At 31.0% G+C, this 17,693-nt stretch overlaps 1 protein-coding gene across 2 annotated transcripts; it reads right to left on the reverse strand.

Moving 5' to 3' along the window:
• Window positions 1–8,975: 8,975 nt before the first annotated feature.
• LOC116060152 (tetraspanin-9) lies at window positions 8,976–17,393 on the reverse strand. Of its 2 annotated transcripts, XR_004896057.1 has the most exons (10): window positions 17,154–17,393; window positions 15,557–15,595; window positions 11,779–11,858; window positions 11,448–11,639; window positions 10,910–10,984; window positions 10,702–10,803; window positions 10,411–10,542; window positions 9,901–9,984; window positions 9,235–9,451; window positions 8,976–9,200 (listed from the first exon to the last, which is right to left on the reverse strand). XR_004896057.1 is itself a non-coding variant. In XM_031313589.2 (9 exons), the coding sequence occupies exons 3-9, from the start codon at window positions 11,839–11,841 to the stop codon at window positions 9,380–9,382; spliced, it is 720 nt and encodes a 239-aa protein (XP_031169449.1). In that variant the 5' UTR covers window positions 11,842–11,858; window positions 15,557–15,595; window positions 17,154–17,393; the 3' UTR covers window positions 8,976–9,379. The 2 variants fall into 2 exon arrangements, 1 of the variants encoding a protein (XP_031169449.1); XM_031313589.2 differs by having other exon boundaries at window positions 8,976–9,451.
• Window positions 17,394–17,693: the final 300 nt, after the last annotated feature.

A 17,693-nucleotide genomic window follows, 5' to 3' on the forward strand; every position in this document is an offset into this window, starting at 1 on the left:
AAAAACGTCATAGTATAGTATGTTGAAAAAAAAAAGTCAGTATATTATGACGGGAAAAAAAGTCATGGTATAGTATGTCGAAAAAAATCATAAAGTCATAGTATAGTATGTCGAAAAAAAAATCATAGTATATTATGTTGAAAAAAATCAAAGTCATAGTATAGTATGTTGAAAAAAATACATAAAAGTCATAGTATTGTATGTCGAAAAAAGTCATAGTATAGTACGTCGAAAAAAATCATAAAAAATTCATAGTATAGTATGTCGAAAACAATCATAAAAAAAGTCATATGTTGAAAAAAAGTCATAGTATAGTATGTTTAAAAAAACCAAAAAAGTCATAATATGGTATGTCGAAAAAAAACAAAAAAGTCATAGTATAGTATGTTGAAAGACGTCATAGTATATTTATATATATGTTTTTATGTAAAGCACTTTGAATTGCCCTATGCTGAAATGTGCTATACAAATAAAGCTGCCTTGCCTTGCCTATAGTATGTTGAAAAAGGTTATAGTATAGTACGTCAAAAAAAATCATTAAAAAGTCATAGTATAGTATGTAGAAAAAAGGCATAGTATGTTGAAAAAAGTCATAGTATAGTATGTTGAAAAAAATACATAAAAGTCATAGTATTGTATGTCGAAAAAAGTCATAGTATAGTACGTCGAAAAAAATCATAAAAAATTCATAGTATAGTATGTCGAAAACAATCATAAAAAAGTCGTATGTTGAAAAAAAGTCATAGTATGGTATATCTAAAAAAAAAATCATTAAAAAGTCATAGTATAGTATGTTTAAAAAAAACAAAAAAGTCATAATATGGTATGTCGAAAAAAAACAAAAAAGTCATAGTATAGTATGTCGAAAGACGTCATAGTATATTTATATATATGTTTTTATGTAAAGCACTTTGAATTGCCCTATGCTGAAATGTGCTATACAAATAAAGCTGCCTTGCCTTGCCTATAGTATGTCGAAAAAGGTTATAGTATAGTACGTCAAAAAAAATCATTAAAAAGTCATAGTATAGTATCTTGAAAAAAGTCATAATATAGTATGTCGAAAGAAATCATAAAAAGTCATAGTATAGTATGTTGAAAAAAAGTCATAGTATAGCATGTTGAAAAAAAGTCATAGTATAGTATGTTGAAAAAAAGTCATAGTATAGCATGTTGAAAAAAAGTCATAAAAAAGTCATAGTATAGTATGTCGAAAAAAATCATAAAAAGTCAAAGTATATTATGTCAGAAAAAAAGTCATAGTATAGTATGTTGAAAAAAGTCACAGTATATTATGTCAAAAAAAAAAGTCTGTATATTATTTAGAAAAAAAAGTCATAGTATAGTATGTTGAAAAAAATCATAAAAAAGTCATAGTATGATATGTTGAAAAAAAAAAGTCATAGTTTATGTCAAAAAAGTCATAGTTTATGTCAAAAAAGTCATGGTATAGTATGTTGAAAAAAGTCATAATATAGTATGTCGAAAGAAATCATAAAAAGTCATAGTATAGTATGTTGAAAAAAAGTCATAGTATAGTATGTTGAAAAAAGTCATAGTATAGTATGTCGAAAAAAAGTCATAGTATAGTATGTCGAAAAAAAGTCATAGTATAGTATGTTGAAAAAAGTCACAGTATATTATGTCAAAAAAAAAAGTCAGTATATTATTTAGAAAAAAAAGTCACAGTATAGTATGTTGAAAAAAATCATAAAAAAGCCATAGTATGATATGTTGAAAAAAAAAAGTCATAGTTTATGTCAAAAAAGTCATGGTATAGTATGTTGAAAAAAATCATAAAAAAGTCATAGTATGATATGTTGAAAAAAAAAAGTCATAGTTTATGTCAAAAAAGTCATAGTTTATGTCAAAAAAGTCATGGTATAGTATGTTGAAAAAAGTCATAATATAGTATGTCGAAAGAAATCATAAAAAGTCATAGTATAGTATGTTGAAAAAAAGTCATAGTATAGTATGTTGAAAAAAGTCATAGTATAGTATGTTGAAAAAAGTCATAGTATAGTATGTTGAAAAAAGTCATAGTATAGTATGTCGAAAAAAAGTCATAGTATAGTATGTCGAAAAAAATCATAAAAAGTCATAGTATATTATGTCAGAAAAAAAGTCATAGTATAGTATGTTGAAAAAAGTCACAGTATATTATGTCAAAAAAAAAAGTCAGTATATTATTTAGAAAAAAAAGTCATAGTATAGTATGTTGAAAAAAATCATAAAAAAGCCATAGTATGATATGTTGAAAAAAAAAAGTCATAGTTTATGTCAAAAAAGTCATGGTATAGTATGTTGAAAAAAGTCATAATATAGTATGTCGAAAGAAATCATAAAAAGTCATAGTATATTATGTCAGAAAAAAGTCATAGTATAGTATGTTGAAAAAAGTCATAGTATAGTATGTTGAAAAAAGTCACAGTATATTATGTCAAAAAAAAAGTCAGTATATTATTTAGAAAAAAAAGTCATAGTATAGTATGTCGAAATAGTCATAGAATAGTACCTCGAAAAATCACAAAAAAGTCATAGTATAGTATGTTGAAAGAAATAGAAAAAAGGCATAGTATGGTATGTCTAAATTTGTAAAAAAAAAAGTCATAGTATAGTAAGTAGAAAAAAGTCATAGTATAGTATGTCGAAAAAAAAGTCATGCTATAGTATGTAGAAAAAAGTCATAGTATAGTAAGTCAAAAAAAGTCATAGTATAGTATGTAGGAAAAAAAGTCATAGTATATTATCCCGGAAAAAAAAGTCATAGTATGGTATGTTGAAAAAAATCATAAAAAAGTCATAGTATGATGTGTTGAAAAAAAAAGTCATAGTATATGTCAAAAAAAGTCATGGTATAGTATGTTGAAAAAAGTCATAGTATAGTATGTTGAAAAAAGTCATGGTATAGTACCGTCAAAAAAGTCATAAAAAAAATCATAGTATAGTATGTTGAAAAAAAAGTCATAGTATATTATGTTGAAAAAAGTCATAGTATAGTAGTCCAAAAAATCATAAAAAAGTCATAGTATAGTATGTCGAAATAGTCATAGTATAGTATGTTGAAAAAAAAGTCATAGTATATTATGTTGAAAAAAGTCATAGTATAGTAGTCCAAAAAATCATAAAAAAGTCATAGTATAGTATGTCGAAATAGTCATAGTATAGTACCTTGAAAAACCACAAAAAAGTCACAGTACAGTATGTAAGTAACACTGCTGAGTCCTCGCTTCCTCGGCTCCATCATCACCTGGGACATGAAGTTAAAAAGGTTGCAGATTATATACTTCCTGTATATGTATGTATGTATATGTATGTATGTATATGTATAAGTGCAGCTTGCCAAAATCAACTATGGTGTATTTTTACACAGCCATCATTGAGTTCATGCTCACCATCTCCATCACCATCTGGTACAGTACACTGCTACTACAGCCAAGAACCAGACTGCAGCGTATCATTCGTTCCACTAAGAAGGTGATTTAGCTGCAATCTGCCATCCCTCCAGGACCTGTATGCCTCCAGGACCACGAGGCAGGCAGGAAAGATTCTGGCCGACCCCCCCACCCACCATGGACAAACTCTTCAAATCACTCCACTGGCAGGAGGCTCTGCTTTCACATCTATGTACGTTATTATAGTAGACATATTTGGGACTATATCTCTGTACATTGCACATTGTTTTTATGCTGTACTTTGTACTATGAACCTTTGAACATTTCTTGGACAATTTTGCACATTTCTGCAGAAAATTAACACTTATAAAAAGTGTACAGCTCGTACATTTGAATTCACATGTATTGTGCATTTTTTGATTGTTTGTTTCTTGATTTTTATGACTTATGGCATACCAATGACATTTTCAGTAGTATAGTATGTCAAAGTAAAGTAAGTATAGTGTGTCTAAAAGACACTATTGTATGTTGAAAAAGTCATAGTATAGTATGTTGAAAAGAGTCAAAAAGTCATAGTATAGTATTTTGAAAGAAATCATAGTCATAGTATAGTATGTTGAAAAAAATATAAAAAAAGGCATAGTATGGTATGTCGAAAAAAATCATAAACTCATAGTATAGTATGTTGAAATAAAATTCATAGTATATTATGTTGGAAAAAAAGTCATAGTATATATATGTTTTTATGTAAAGCACTTTGAATTGCCCTGTTGCTGAAATGTGCTATACAAATAAAGCTGCCTTGCATTGCCTTGCCTATAGTATGTCGAAAAAAGTTATAGAATAGTATGTTGAAAAAGTCATAGTAGAGTATGATGAAAAAAATCATAAAAAAGTCAGTTGAAAAAAATCATAAAAAAGTCATAGTATAGTATGTTGAAAAAAAAGTCATAGTATAGAATGTCGAAATAAATCTTAGTATAGTATGTCGAAAAACGTCATAGTATAGTATGTTGAAAGAAATCATGAAAAAGTCATAGTATAGTATGTTGAAAAAAAGTCATAGTATATTATGTCCAAAAAAAAGGTCATAGTATAGTATGTCGAAAAAAAATCATAAAAAAGTCATAGTATAGTATGTCGGAAAAAATCATAGTATAGTATGTTGAAAAAAATCATAAAGTCATAGTATAGTATGTCGAAAAAAAGTCATAGTATAGTATGTCGAAAAAAAATCATAGTATATTATGTTGGGAAAAAAAAGTCATAGTATAGTATGTCGAAAAAATCATAAAAAAGTCGTATAGTATGTCGAAAATAATAGAAAAAAAGTCATAGTATGGTATGTCGAAAAAAACCCATAAAAAAGTCATAGTATAGTATGTCGAAAACAATCAAAAAAAAGTCATAGTATAGTATGTTGAAAAAAATTAGAAAGTCATAGTATAGTATGTCGAAAAAAAGTCATAGTATATTACGTTGGGAAAAAAAAGTCATAGTATGGTATGTCGAAAAAAAACAAAGTCATAGTATAGTATGTTGAAAAAAGTCATAGTATAGTATGTCGAAAGAAAATCATAGTATATTATGTTGGGAAAAAAAGTCATAGCATAGTAAGTCGAAACAAAGTCATAGTATAGTATGTCAAAAAAATCATGAAAAAGTCATAGTATAGTATGTCGAAAAAAATAGAAAAAAAGTCATAGTATAGTATGTTGAAAGAAATCATAAAAAAGTCATAGTATGTATGTCAAAAAAAAGTCATAGTATAGTATGTTGAAAGAAATCATAAAAAAGTCGTATAGTATAGTATGTCGAAACAAAGTCATAATATGGTATGTTGAAAAAGTCATTGTATGGTATGTCGAAAAAAAGTCATAGTATAGTATGTTGAAAAAAAGTCATAGTATGTTGAAAAAAATCATGAAAAAGTCATAGTATAGTATGTTGAAAAAAAGTCATAGTATAGTATGTTGAAAAAAAGTCATAGTATAGTATGTCGAAAAAAAAAAATCATAGTATGTTATGTCGGGAAAAAAAGTCATAGTATAATGTTACATGTAGGGGATTAAAGGACCCAAATGCAGAGAGAGGCAGGCAGGCAGAAAAAAGTTGGCGTTGAGGATTTATTTGAGAAACAAAAAATAAACCAAGGGAGTCCTGGGAATACCGGCAGGCAAAAAACAATTCCAAAAACGAAGACAGAAGGCATACAAAAAACCAGGGAGTAAAAACCAGGAACAAACAGAAACAGACGAGAGCTGACACAGAAACTCACAAACTAACACACGCAGGTTGGCAGGGCACGGACACAAACGGATACAAACTGACGGCACGAGGACACAAAACAATCTGACACCAGACAAAGGAAACACAGGGGCTAAATAAACTAGGTAACGAGAAGACGCAAGAGAGGTGACACCAGGGCTGGGGAACAGGTGGAGCACATCAGACAATCACACAGATGGGAAAACAAGGGAAGTAAAATGGACGAGACAAGACAGAAAACCAGACTACCAAAATAAAACAGGAACAACCAACAAAAACTAAACACAGAAACTTGACACAACACAACAGAGAACAGAGAACACAGGAATTAACCAAAAAATACACAATACACAGAACATAGTCAGGACAGGGAGGATAACTAAACAGAAGTATACAAAATAAATATACAAACACAGGAAACATACAGAAATGATAATACAGGCAACCGAAATATACAAAACCAGGCAACAGAAATGTCCAAACCATAACAGTATAGTATGTCGAAAAAATCATAAAAAAGTCGTATAGTATGTCGAAAATAATAGAAAAAAGGTCATAGTATGGTATGTCGAAAAAAAAACATAAAAAAGTCATAGTATAGTATGTCGAAAAAATCATGAAAAAGTCATAGTATAGTATGTTGAAAAAAGTCATACTATAGTATGTCGAAAAAAAGTCATAGTATAGTATGTCAAAAAAATCATTAAAAAGTCATAGTATAGTATGTCGAAACAAAGTCATAGTATAGTATGTCAAAAAAATCATGAAAACGTCATAGTATAGTATGTCAAAAAAATAGAAAAAAAGTCATAGTATAGTATGTTGAAAAAGTCATAGTATGGTATGTCGAAAAAAAGTCATAGTATAGTATGTTGAAAGAAATCATAAAAAAGTCATAGCATAGTATGTCGAAACAAAGTCATAGTATGGTATGTTGAAAAAAGTCATAGCATAGTATGTCGAAAAAAATCATAGTATAGTATGTTGAAAAAAATCATAAAGTCATAGTATAGTATGTCGAAAAAAAGTCATAGTATAGTATGTCGAAAAAAAAATCATAGTATATTATGTCGGGAAAAAAAGCCATAGTATAGTATGTCGAAAAAATCATAAAAAAGTCGTATAGTATGTCGAAAATAATAGAAAAAAGTCATAGTATGGTATGTCGAAAAAAAACATAAAAAGTCATAGTATAGTATGTCGAAAAAATCATGAAAGTCATAGTATAGTATGTCGAAAAAAATAGAAAAAAAGTCATAGTATAGTATGCTGAAAAAAGTCATACTATAGTATGTCGAAAAAAAGTCATAGTATAGCATGTCGAAAAAATCATAAAAAAGTCATAGTATAGTATGTCAAAAAAATCATGAAAAAGTCATAGTATAGTATGTTGAAAAAGTCATAGTATGGTATGTCGAAAAAAAGTCATAGTATAGTATATTGAAAGAAATCATAAAAAAGTCATAGTATAGTATGTCGAAAAAAAGTCATAGTATAGTATGTTGAAAAAAAGTCATAGTATAGTATGTCAAAAAAATCATAAAAAAAGTCATAGTATAGTATGTCGAAACAAAGTCATAGTATAGTATGTCAAAAAAATCATAAAAAAGTCATAGTATAGTATGTCGAAACAAAGTCATAGTATAGTATGTCAAAAAAATCATGAAAACGTCATAGTATAGTATGTTGAAAAAAGTCAAAAAAGTCATAGTATAGTAGGTCGAAAAAAGTCATAGTATAGTATGTTGAAAAAAGTCATAATATAGTATGTCGAAAGAAATCATAAAAAGTCATAGCATAGTATGTCGAAACAAAGTCATAGTATGGTATGTTGAAAAAAGTCATAGTATATTATGTCGGGAAAAAAAAGCCATAGTATAGTATGTCGAAAATAATAGAAAAAAGTCATAGTATGGTATGTCGAAAAAAACCATAAAAAGTCATAGTATAGTATGTCGAAAAAATCATGAAAGTCATAGTATAGTATGTCGAAACCAATAAAAAAAAAAAGTCATAGTATATTATGTCCGAAAAAAAAGTCATAGTATAGTATGTTGAAAAAAATCATAAAGTCATAGTATAGTATGTCGAAAAAAAAGTCATAGTATAGTATGTCGAAAGAAAATCATAGTATGTCGGGGAAAAAAAAGTCATAGTATAGTATGTCGAAAATAATAGAAAAAAGTCATAGTATGGTATGTCAAAAAAAAACATAATAAAGTCATAGTATAGTATGTAAAAAAAAATCATGAAAAAGTCATAGTATACTATGTCGAAAAAAATAGAAAAAAAGTCATAGTATAGTATGTTGAAAAAAGAATCACTGTATATTATGTCGGGAAAAAAAGTTATAGTATAGTACATTGAAAAAAATCATAAAAAAGTCATAGTATAGTATGTTGAAAAAATCATAAAAAAGTCATAGTATAGTATGTCGAAAAAAATCATAAAAAAGTCACAGTATAGTATGTCAAAAGAAATCATAAAAAAGTCATAGTATATTATGTCGGAAAAAGTCATAGTATACTGTAGTATGTCGAAAAAGTCATATTATAGTATATCGAAAAAAGTCATAGTATGGTATATCGAAAAAAATCATAAAAGTCATAGCATATGTGAAAAAAATCATAAAAAAGTCATAGTATATTATGTTGAAAAAAGTTATAGTATAGTATGTCGAAAAAAAAAAAAAGTCAAAGTATAATACTATGTTGAAAAAAAGTCATGCTATAGTACGTCGAAAGAAATCATGAAAAAGTTATTGTATAGTAAGTAAAATCATGAAAAAAGTCATAGTATGGTATGTCAAAAAAAACGTCAGTATAGTATGTGGAAAAAAAAAAATTAAAAAAAGTCATAGTATAGTATGTCGAAAAAGTCAAAGTATGTCGAAAAAGTCATAGTATTGTATGACAAAAATAGTCATAGTATAGTATGTCGAAAAATTGTCATGGTATAGTGTATCGAAAAAAATCATTAAAAAGTCATAGTATAGTATGTCGAAAAAAATAATCATAAAATGTCATAGTATACAGTAGTATGTCAACAAAATCATAAGAAAAGTCATAGTATAGTATGTCGTAAAACAAGTCATAAGTTGTCGAAAAAGTCATAGTATTGTATGACAAAAATAGTCATAGTATAGTATGTCAAAAAATTGTCATGGTATAGTGTATCGAAAAAAATCATTAAAAAGTCATAGTATAGTATGTCGAAAAAAATCATAAAGTTAGACTTAGATGTCGTCATTCGTGCTGCCTGTCAAACAATGCGACGGTCATTGAGTCAGTAATCCTCTGTACACCTGAAACATCACATTTGTGAAGAGTGCTTTTATTGAACACATTAGTATACAATGCTACTTAATGGATCCATACATAATACTTGTCCACAGGCATGGCTTTTTAACAACCACAACAATTCTCCTTACTTTTCCTCTTCTCAGTCTTTTCTCTCGGTTGTGATTGTCAGAGGCAAATCACAAATATTTTACATAACATGCATTAGAGTGTGATTTTAAAAAGCTAACTAAGAAAAACAAGTTCAATAGATGTTCAATAGATGTTCAATAGTGTGAGATAATATACTTTAGTGGCACACATTAAAACTGACTTATTTTGTTTTTACAAAAAAAATAAGCCAGTTTAAAAATAAACAAAAGGTGATATATCTTAAGTAACCAATATTAACAGTTTGGAATGACCACATTAATCCTGTCAGGCTTCATACTTCTTCCCGGCTCGGTGGATCTGTTGGTAAAGTGTCATCGAGAAAGCCATACCAAGGAGCTATGAAAACAAACAAACAAAAACCGTTACAAATAAGACATTTATACAATGTTGCTTTATTCAGAGTTTGAATAAGTGCTTCTCCAATTCTACTCCGTACCCTGCCACTGCCAATCAGCTTGCTACTCAACAAAACAACGACTGTTTGCTGTCCTGGTTCCACAATGGTAAAACGATTGACATCAGGAAAATAGAAACTACACATCTTCTGTTGCAGACTGAGAACTCATCTGTTCAGACAGCACCTTCCTACCATACATAAAGAACTACTATCATTGTTTCTTAACGCAGCAGTTCGACATATTTGCTAACGTTACTGTACTTGCATGACTCTTACCATTTTGTGGTATATCTAAATGGTTGATTGCACTTGTAAGTCACTTCGGATGAAAGCATGAACTTAATAAACTAGTGCTGTTTGGATAAGTGCTTGATAAAGAGCTGCTTACCTGTATGACCAACACACACATGGCGATGGTTCCCAGAAGGTGTTTATTGTCATCCAACCACTCCTCTACCTTCGCATAGCAACCCTAAAAACACACACCAACAGTAATTAGGAAAAATAAAAGAGTACTGCACATCAGAAGGGATCCAGTTTAAAGTCAAGACAGTTAAACAGACAACACATTTCAAAAAGGTTAAAGAATTTGAAGGCCTTGAAACTGATGATCCATTCCTTGCTTGTTTTCTTAATCTTGTCTCAACTTATGTATACAATGGTGTCTTTAGTTTGGAAGAAACACAGAAATGTCAGAAATGCACACCAGCTAAAAGGAGCTGGTTCTAACTACAACTGTACTCCAATATTTCAACCATTGATGATGTTTGTCCACTTGCAATGACTTGAATTAGATGAAAAGATCGATACCACTCCGTACATAGAGTATTTAGCAACCTAAACGCCACAGAGGACAACTTTAATAGCAATTTTAAGACGTAAACAGAAACACACTGACCCGTGTCCAGAAGGTATTAGAGGCGTTGCGTCCACAGCCTGGGTAAACCTGCTGGCAGCAGCGGTCAGGAACCACGTTGTCATGCAGGGCGGTGTACCAGTCATTGTGGTTGGTCACACCACAACATCGCCACTGGTGCACAGGCAGGAGACACAGAAGCAGATGATATTACAAAGTGCATTACAGGATGATAATAAAGTTTGATTAAAAACTAAAGAAATGTCAAGAAATATCTATATAAAATACAATAAGAAAGAAGTAGAGGGAGGGATTGTTACTACATTTCTATACCTCTCCCTGTATGGTGTTCCATGCATCCCTCAGGCCGGCGTTGTTATCTGTGTTGTACAGCACAAGCCCTTCTTTCAGGTCCTGTCTGGCATTTTCGCTCACCTGGGCAAACAGAGGTGAAGAGGTGGATCATGGGACAAATAGTCACACGCACCCACAGCAGGAGAGGATCATAAATAAATATGGATGTACTTTAACACAGTCTTACCTTGTCGGTGTAGACAAAGAACAGGATGAGGAGGATAAGTTCGGCCAAAAGGATGATCAAGAGAACGATGAAAAACTGGAGAAAGCGAAGAAAAGAGTCAGATTAAAATGATTCACCATTAGCAGAAACATGCCCGATACACTAATGTTGCATTTATATGAATGCAAAACAAATACATTTGATCTCCTTACTTAAAGTGGCCATATTATGCTAATTTTTCAGGTTCATAATTGTATTTGAAGGTTGTACCACAATAGGTTTACATGGTTTAATTTTCAAAAAACACCATATTTTTGTTCTACTGCACATTGCTGCAGCTCCTCCTTTCACACGCTGTCAGGTTTCTGTTTTAGCTACAGAGTGAGACCTCTTAACTTCTGTAACATCTTTGTTGTCAGTCGCACATGCGCAGTAGCTAGGTAAGGTAAGTATTATATGAGCTAGCTCCAACTTCGGCCTGTACAAGGCAGGAGTAACCTAAAGAATACTCAAAACAACTCCACTAGTGATGCATGATGGGTATTGTAGCGTTACTCACACTCAGCAACAGGCACTTGTTCTCCTTGATGGCACCCAGGCATCCCAGGAAACCTGTCACCATGACGACGGTGCCGAGGGTGATGATGAGGTTGGCGGCGGAGAGCGACGGGAAGGAGGGCGACAGGGTGGCAAAGCTGCCCTGAGACACCGACAGCCACACGCCCACACCCAACAATCCACACCCACCCAGCTGAAAAAAAAACACAGGAAACTCAAAAACTTCCTGTTGATTTAATGATAATTAAACACTTCTGTTGGTATTTTGATCTTACTACTGATTCATGGTAACAGTTTCTGACTCTGTGTGTGTGTGTGTATGTAATAATTACCCAGAAGAGCAGGTTGAAGAGAAAGAGCATGTATTTAACGCAGCAGATGCAACCACGAGCCATGATTAAATTGACAGGCACTGCAAGAAATTGTATTTTTAAACATTATTTAAAGTTAGATAAAAAAGGTCACAGAATGATATATAGGTCAGTCAAACATTGTGCAGGGATAAAGCAATAAATTAAAGCAAGATGCCATAAAAGTCATATTTTTTAAAGGTCATTGTATAGTATGTAGTAAAAATTTCATAAAGTCATAATATAGTATTTTGTTAAATTTTATTTAAAAAGTCATCGTATAGTAGGTCGTAAAAATGTATCAAGTCATAGTATAGTATGTCGAAAAAAGTCATAGTGTAGTATGTAGAAAAAAGTCATAGTATGTCGTCAAAATGTATTAAAAAAAGTCATAGTATATCGTCAAAAAGTCATAAAAAAAGTCATAGTATAGTATGTTGTCAAAATGTATCAAAAAAGTCTTAGTATAGTATGTCGTAAAAATGCCTTAAAGAAGTCATAGTATAGTATGTCGTCAAAATGTATCAAAAAAGTTACAAGTATAGTATGTTGTCAAAAACTCAAAGTGATAGTATAATATATTGAAATAAGTCATAGTATAATATGTCGTCAGAAAGTTAAAAAAGTCATAGTATAGTATGTTGTCAAAATGCCATAAAAAAGTAATTGTATGTCATTAAAATGTCATTTAAAAAGTCATAGTATAGTATGCTGTCAAAATGTATCAAAAAAAGTCACAGTATAGTATGTCGAAAAAAGTCATAGTATATCGAAAAAAGTCATAATAGTCATAGTATAGTATGTCGTCAAAATGTATTTAAAAAAGTCATAGTATAGTATGTCATCAAAGTCATAAAAAAGTCATAGTATAGCATGTTGTAAAAATGCCTTAAAAAAGTCATATTGTAGTATATTATCAAAATGCTGTCCTAAAAAAGTTAAAAAAGTCATAGTATAGTATGTCATCAAAAAGTCATAAAAAGTCATTGGATAGTGTGTCGTAAAAAAGTATCAAAAAAAGTCATATTAAGTATGTCGAAAAAAGTCATAGTATAGTATGTTGTCAAAATGTATTAAAAAAGTAATAGTATAGTATGTCGTAAAAATGCCTTAATGAAGTCATAGTATAGTATATCATCAAATTGCCATAAAAAGTCATTGGATAGTGTGTCGTAAAAAAAGTCATTATGTCGTCGAAATGTATCAAAAAAAGTCATATTAAGTATGTCGAAAAAAGTCATAGTATAGTATGTCGTCAAAAAGTCATAGTATAGTATGTCGTCAAAAAGTCATAGTATAGTATGTCGTAAAAATGTATCAAAGTCATAGTATAGGGGCGGCCTCTAGCTACCCAGTAAGAGTATTCGCCCCATGTAGGCTGAGTCCTTTGCAGCGGCGCGGGTTCGACTCCGGCCTGCTACCCTTTGCTCCGTGTCATCCCTCATCTCTCTCCCCTCTATCCGCTGTCACTACATAATAAAAGGGAAAAGCCCCCAAGAAATAATCTTTAAAAAAAAAAAAAAAAAAAGTCATAAAAAGTTTTATGTCGTCAAAAAGTATAAAAAAAAGTTATAGTATGTCGAAAAAAGTCATAGTATAGTATGTTGAAAAAAGTCATGAAAAAGTCAAAGTATAGTACTGTATGTCGTAAAAATGTATCAAAAAAGTCATAGTATAGTATGTCGTCAAAATGTATCAAAAAAGTTATAGTATGTTGAAAAAGGTCATAAAAGTCATAGTATAGTATGTTGTCAAAAACTCAAAGTGATAGTATAATATATTGAAATAAGTCATAGTATAGTATGTCGTCAGAAAGTTAAAAAAGTCATAGTATAGTATGTTGTCAAAATGCCATAAAAAGTCATTGGATAGCGTGTCGTAAAAAAGTCGTAGTATGTCGTCAAAATGTATCAAAAAAAGTCATATTAAGTATGTCGAAAAAAGTCATAGTATAGTATGTCGAAAAATGTATTTAAAAAAAGTCACAGTATAGTATGTCGTCAAAGTCATAGTATAGCATGTTGTAAAAATGCCTTAAAAAAGACATATTGTAGTATATCATCAAAATGCTGTCGTGAAAAAGTTTAAAAAAAGTCATCAAAGTCATCAAATTGCCATAAAAAGTCATTGGATAGTGTGTCGTAAAAAAGTAAAAAAAGTCGTAGTATGTCGTCAAAATGTATCAAAAAAAGTCATATTAAGTATGTCGAAAAAAGTCATAGTATAGTATGTCGTCAAAATGTATTAAAAAAGTAATAGTATAGCATGTCGTAAAAATGCCTTAATGAAGTCATAGTATAGTATGTCATAAAAAGTTGCCATAAAAAGTCATTGGATAGTGTGTCGTAAAAAAAGTCATATTAAGTATGTTGAAAAAAGTCATTAAAAAAGTCATAGTATAGTATGTCGTAAAAATGTATCAAAGTCATAGTAGAGGGGCGGCCTCTAGCTCACCCAGTAAGAGTGTTTGCCCCATGTAGGCTGAGTCCTTTGCAGCGGCGCGGGTTCGACTCTGGCCTGCTGCCCTTTGCGGCATGTCATCCCTCATCTCTCCCCCTTTCGGCTCTATCCACTGTCACTACATAATAAAAGGGAAAAGCCCCCAAAAAATAATCTTTAAAAAAAAAAAAAAAAGTCATAGTATAATATGTCGTCAAAATGTATCAAAAAAGTTATACTATGTCGAAAAAAGTCATAAAAGTCATAGTATAGTATGTTGAAAAAAGTCATGAAAAAAATCAAAGTATAGTACTGTATGTCGTAAAAATTTATCAAAAAAGTCATAGTATAGTATGTCGTCAAAATGCATCAAAAGAGTTATAGTATGTTGAAAAAAGTCATAAAAGTCATAGTATAGTATGTTGTCAAAATGCCATAAAAAAGCAATTGTATAGTATGTCCTTAAAGTTTCATATAAGAAGTCATAGTATAGTATGTCGAAAAAAGTCATAAAAGTCATAGTATAGTATGTCGAAAAAAGTCATAAAAAAGTCATTGTATAGTATGTCGTAAAAAAGTCGTAGTATAGTATGTCGTAAAAAAGTCATAAAAGTCATAGTATAGTATGTCGTAAAAAAGTCAAGGTATAGTATGTCGTCAAAAAGTCATAGTAAAGTTTGTTGTTAAAATTTCATTTAAAAAGTCATAGTATGTTGTCAAAATGCCATAAAAAAGTCATAGTATAGTATGTCGTCAAATGTCATAGCCGTACAAATGCCTTAAAAAAAAATCATAGTATGTCATACATGTGCCTTAAAAGTCATGGTATAGCATGTCTTCAAAATGTATCAAAAAAGCCATAGATAGTATGTCATAAAAAAGTCATAGTACAGTATGTTGTAAAAAATGCCATAAAAAAAGTCATAGACATAAGTTGTAAAAAAAAGTCATAGTATAGTATGTCGTCAAAAAGTCATAAAAAAGTCATAGTAGACTTAATATTTTTAAGTGCCTTAATTGTCTATATATTGACTTTTTAAGACCCAGCGGACACACTGGATACAAAAATCATGTCATACATTATAACTGGCTAGGGTTGGGTCTTCTTTATGGTATAAGGCATAATTGAATGTTTTTTGCAACTTCTTTAAATCTTTTGGAAGTTGTTTGTGTCACCATGATCACAAACCAGACATTACATTACACTGTAGCTCACCAACCTCTTTGTTTCCCGTAACATCACACTAACTGTAAACATTATGTTCTCCCTGTGGAGTCATGCTGAAACCACACAAACACAACAAGGAGGAGATAAACTTACCACTTCAACTAGCAGGAGAACGGAGCTCTAGTGGTGTACCTGTAACACATACGTGTACACAAACATTTATACTATATATTGTTTACAAGGTATCATTGAAAGTGATGATTTAGGTTTAAAGACATAACTCTTGCAATTCAAAACACAGGACTGGAAACTGAATACTTTAAATGTCGGGGCTAAAGTGTCTTGATCCTGTGTCAATGTTGGTAAACTAAGAAGTAAGGCTGCAACTAATTATTTTTTTGATTTGTTCTTTGGTCTTTTGGTCTATGATGAATGTTAGTAAGACATTCCAACTGATCACATGAAACCTGAAACTGTTAACTGCATGAGTGTATGGGCATACAACAGTTAGACTGCAGAATAAGTTAAAGGCTAAATCCTGTTTCTTTTGTCAGAAATTAAACACACAAGTGAAGAGTTTGACCTACCTATACTATAAATAAGCATGTTGTGTTTCTCAACTAAGAAACACAATTAAAAAATATTGTTTTACTTCTGAATGTGTATACGTTACTGATCCATCAACAAAAAAAAAGGCATTTTGATGTTATTTAGGTTCATATTTACATTTGGACCAACGGTGGTCTGTTTATAGTTAGTTACCTTTTTATTTGTCGTGCCAAACATCTGGCCCATCCCACATGCGGTTACAGACTATTTGACAAAAAATGCACCTTCAAGTGATACATATACAAAAACATCACTTACTTATGTCAAGTTCTTCTATATGCTTTCAATCAAGAGATGTATGTAGCGAACTGCTACATACCTACAGTTTATTCTGATCTTAAAAGGACTTTTAATCATCTGAGGCTTTCTTCAAGTATCAACTAAATTTAAAAAAAACCTACAAATACAGCTAGACTGATAATTAGCCTCTATATAATATAATGTATCATGTAAATGTTGGCCACTAAATAACAGATTACAGTACAGAATATATATTTGAGATGTTAATTTAGTATTGTTGTTGCCTGTAGTAGATTGTTTGTCAACCAGACAGCAGTAACAACTACTAAACTCTTATTTAAATACTAACTTTAGGGATCTTTATGAGAAATGTTCATCTTAATAATATAAAATAAATAAAATATATCAGTTGTAGCGCTTCTGTGATTAATCGATTAAAAGTCTACTAACAGAAAATTAATGGCAAATTATTTCAATTTGCATAGCAAAAATCTCAGCTTCTGTGAAGATATTACCTTGAATTTGGAAAATAATGGACATTTTTACCTACTCATAGATATAGCTATTTTAAATAGACTACTTGATTAGTTAGTGCACCATGGAGCACAAACTTTTGTAATGAAAACTGCTTTATCTACCATTTTTATTATTAGTGTCTTGACGTGACGTCACTGGGCTGAAGTTTGCGGTTTTTACAAAACTTTGGGTAAAAAAACACGCAAAATAACCGCTAGAATCACTGCCAAATCCACTGATTATAAACTTTAGTGACAACAAAACACGTTGAAGTTTGCTTACACACAACTAAAACCGCTCCACTGAAGGCTCGGGCCGTGATTGTTTGCATGTCCATGCGACGAAGGGAAAGAAAAAAGAGGGACAGTTAAGCTAGTTTTCCTACCGTTGGCTATGACCTCATCTCCCCGATAACGTATCAAGACTCAGCCGTTAAACAAGTTTCACATGCCGGCTTAACTTCTGCTGCTTTCCTCTCACAGCTTCACTCGTTGTGGAAACATACATCCAACGGTTGTAAACGGTTAAGAAGTCGGCTTTGAAGTTCCGTCGATGGCTAGAGAAGAGGAGGAGGAGGAGGGGGGTAATGTCTTTAGAGAGGGCGGAGCACGGCGGAGGAAGGACCCGGGAGTGGAGGCGTGCCTGTCTGTGCTGGAGACAGGGACCAGCCGGGCAAAGACCCTAGAGATATGGAGGTGTAAATATGGCTGTTAAAAATAGGACATATTTGTCGATTCTGGCTGAATCACACGGATTTCTCAATTATTACAAATAATAATTTTGCAACAGAAAATAGTCAAATTCCAGTGGAGGAAAGGAAGTAGGCTAGATTTATTCTTACTGAGCTACTTAAGTAGGCTACACGTTTAGATAGATAGATAGATAGATAGATAGATAGATACTTTATTGATCCCCAAGGGGAAAT

The sequence above is a fragment of the Sander lucioperca genome, chromosome 20, assembly GCF_008315115.2.
Source record: "Sander lucioperca isolate FBNREF2018 chromosome 20, SLUC_FBN_1.2, whole genome shotgun sequence".
Lineage (NCBI taxonomy): Eukaryota > Metazoa > Chordata > Actinopteri > Perciformes > Percidae > Sander > Sander lucioperca.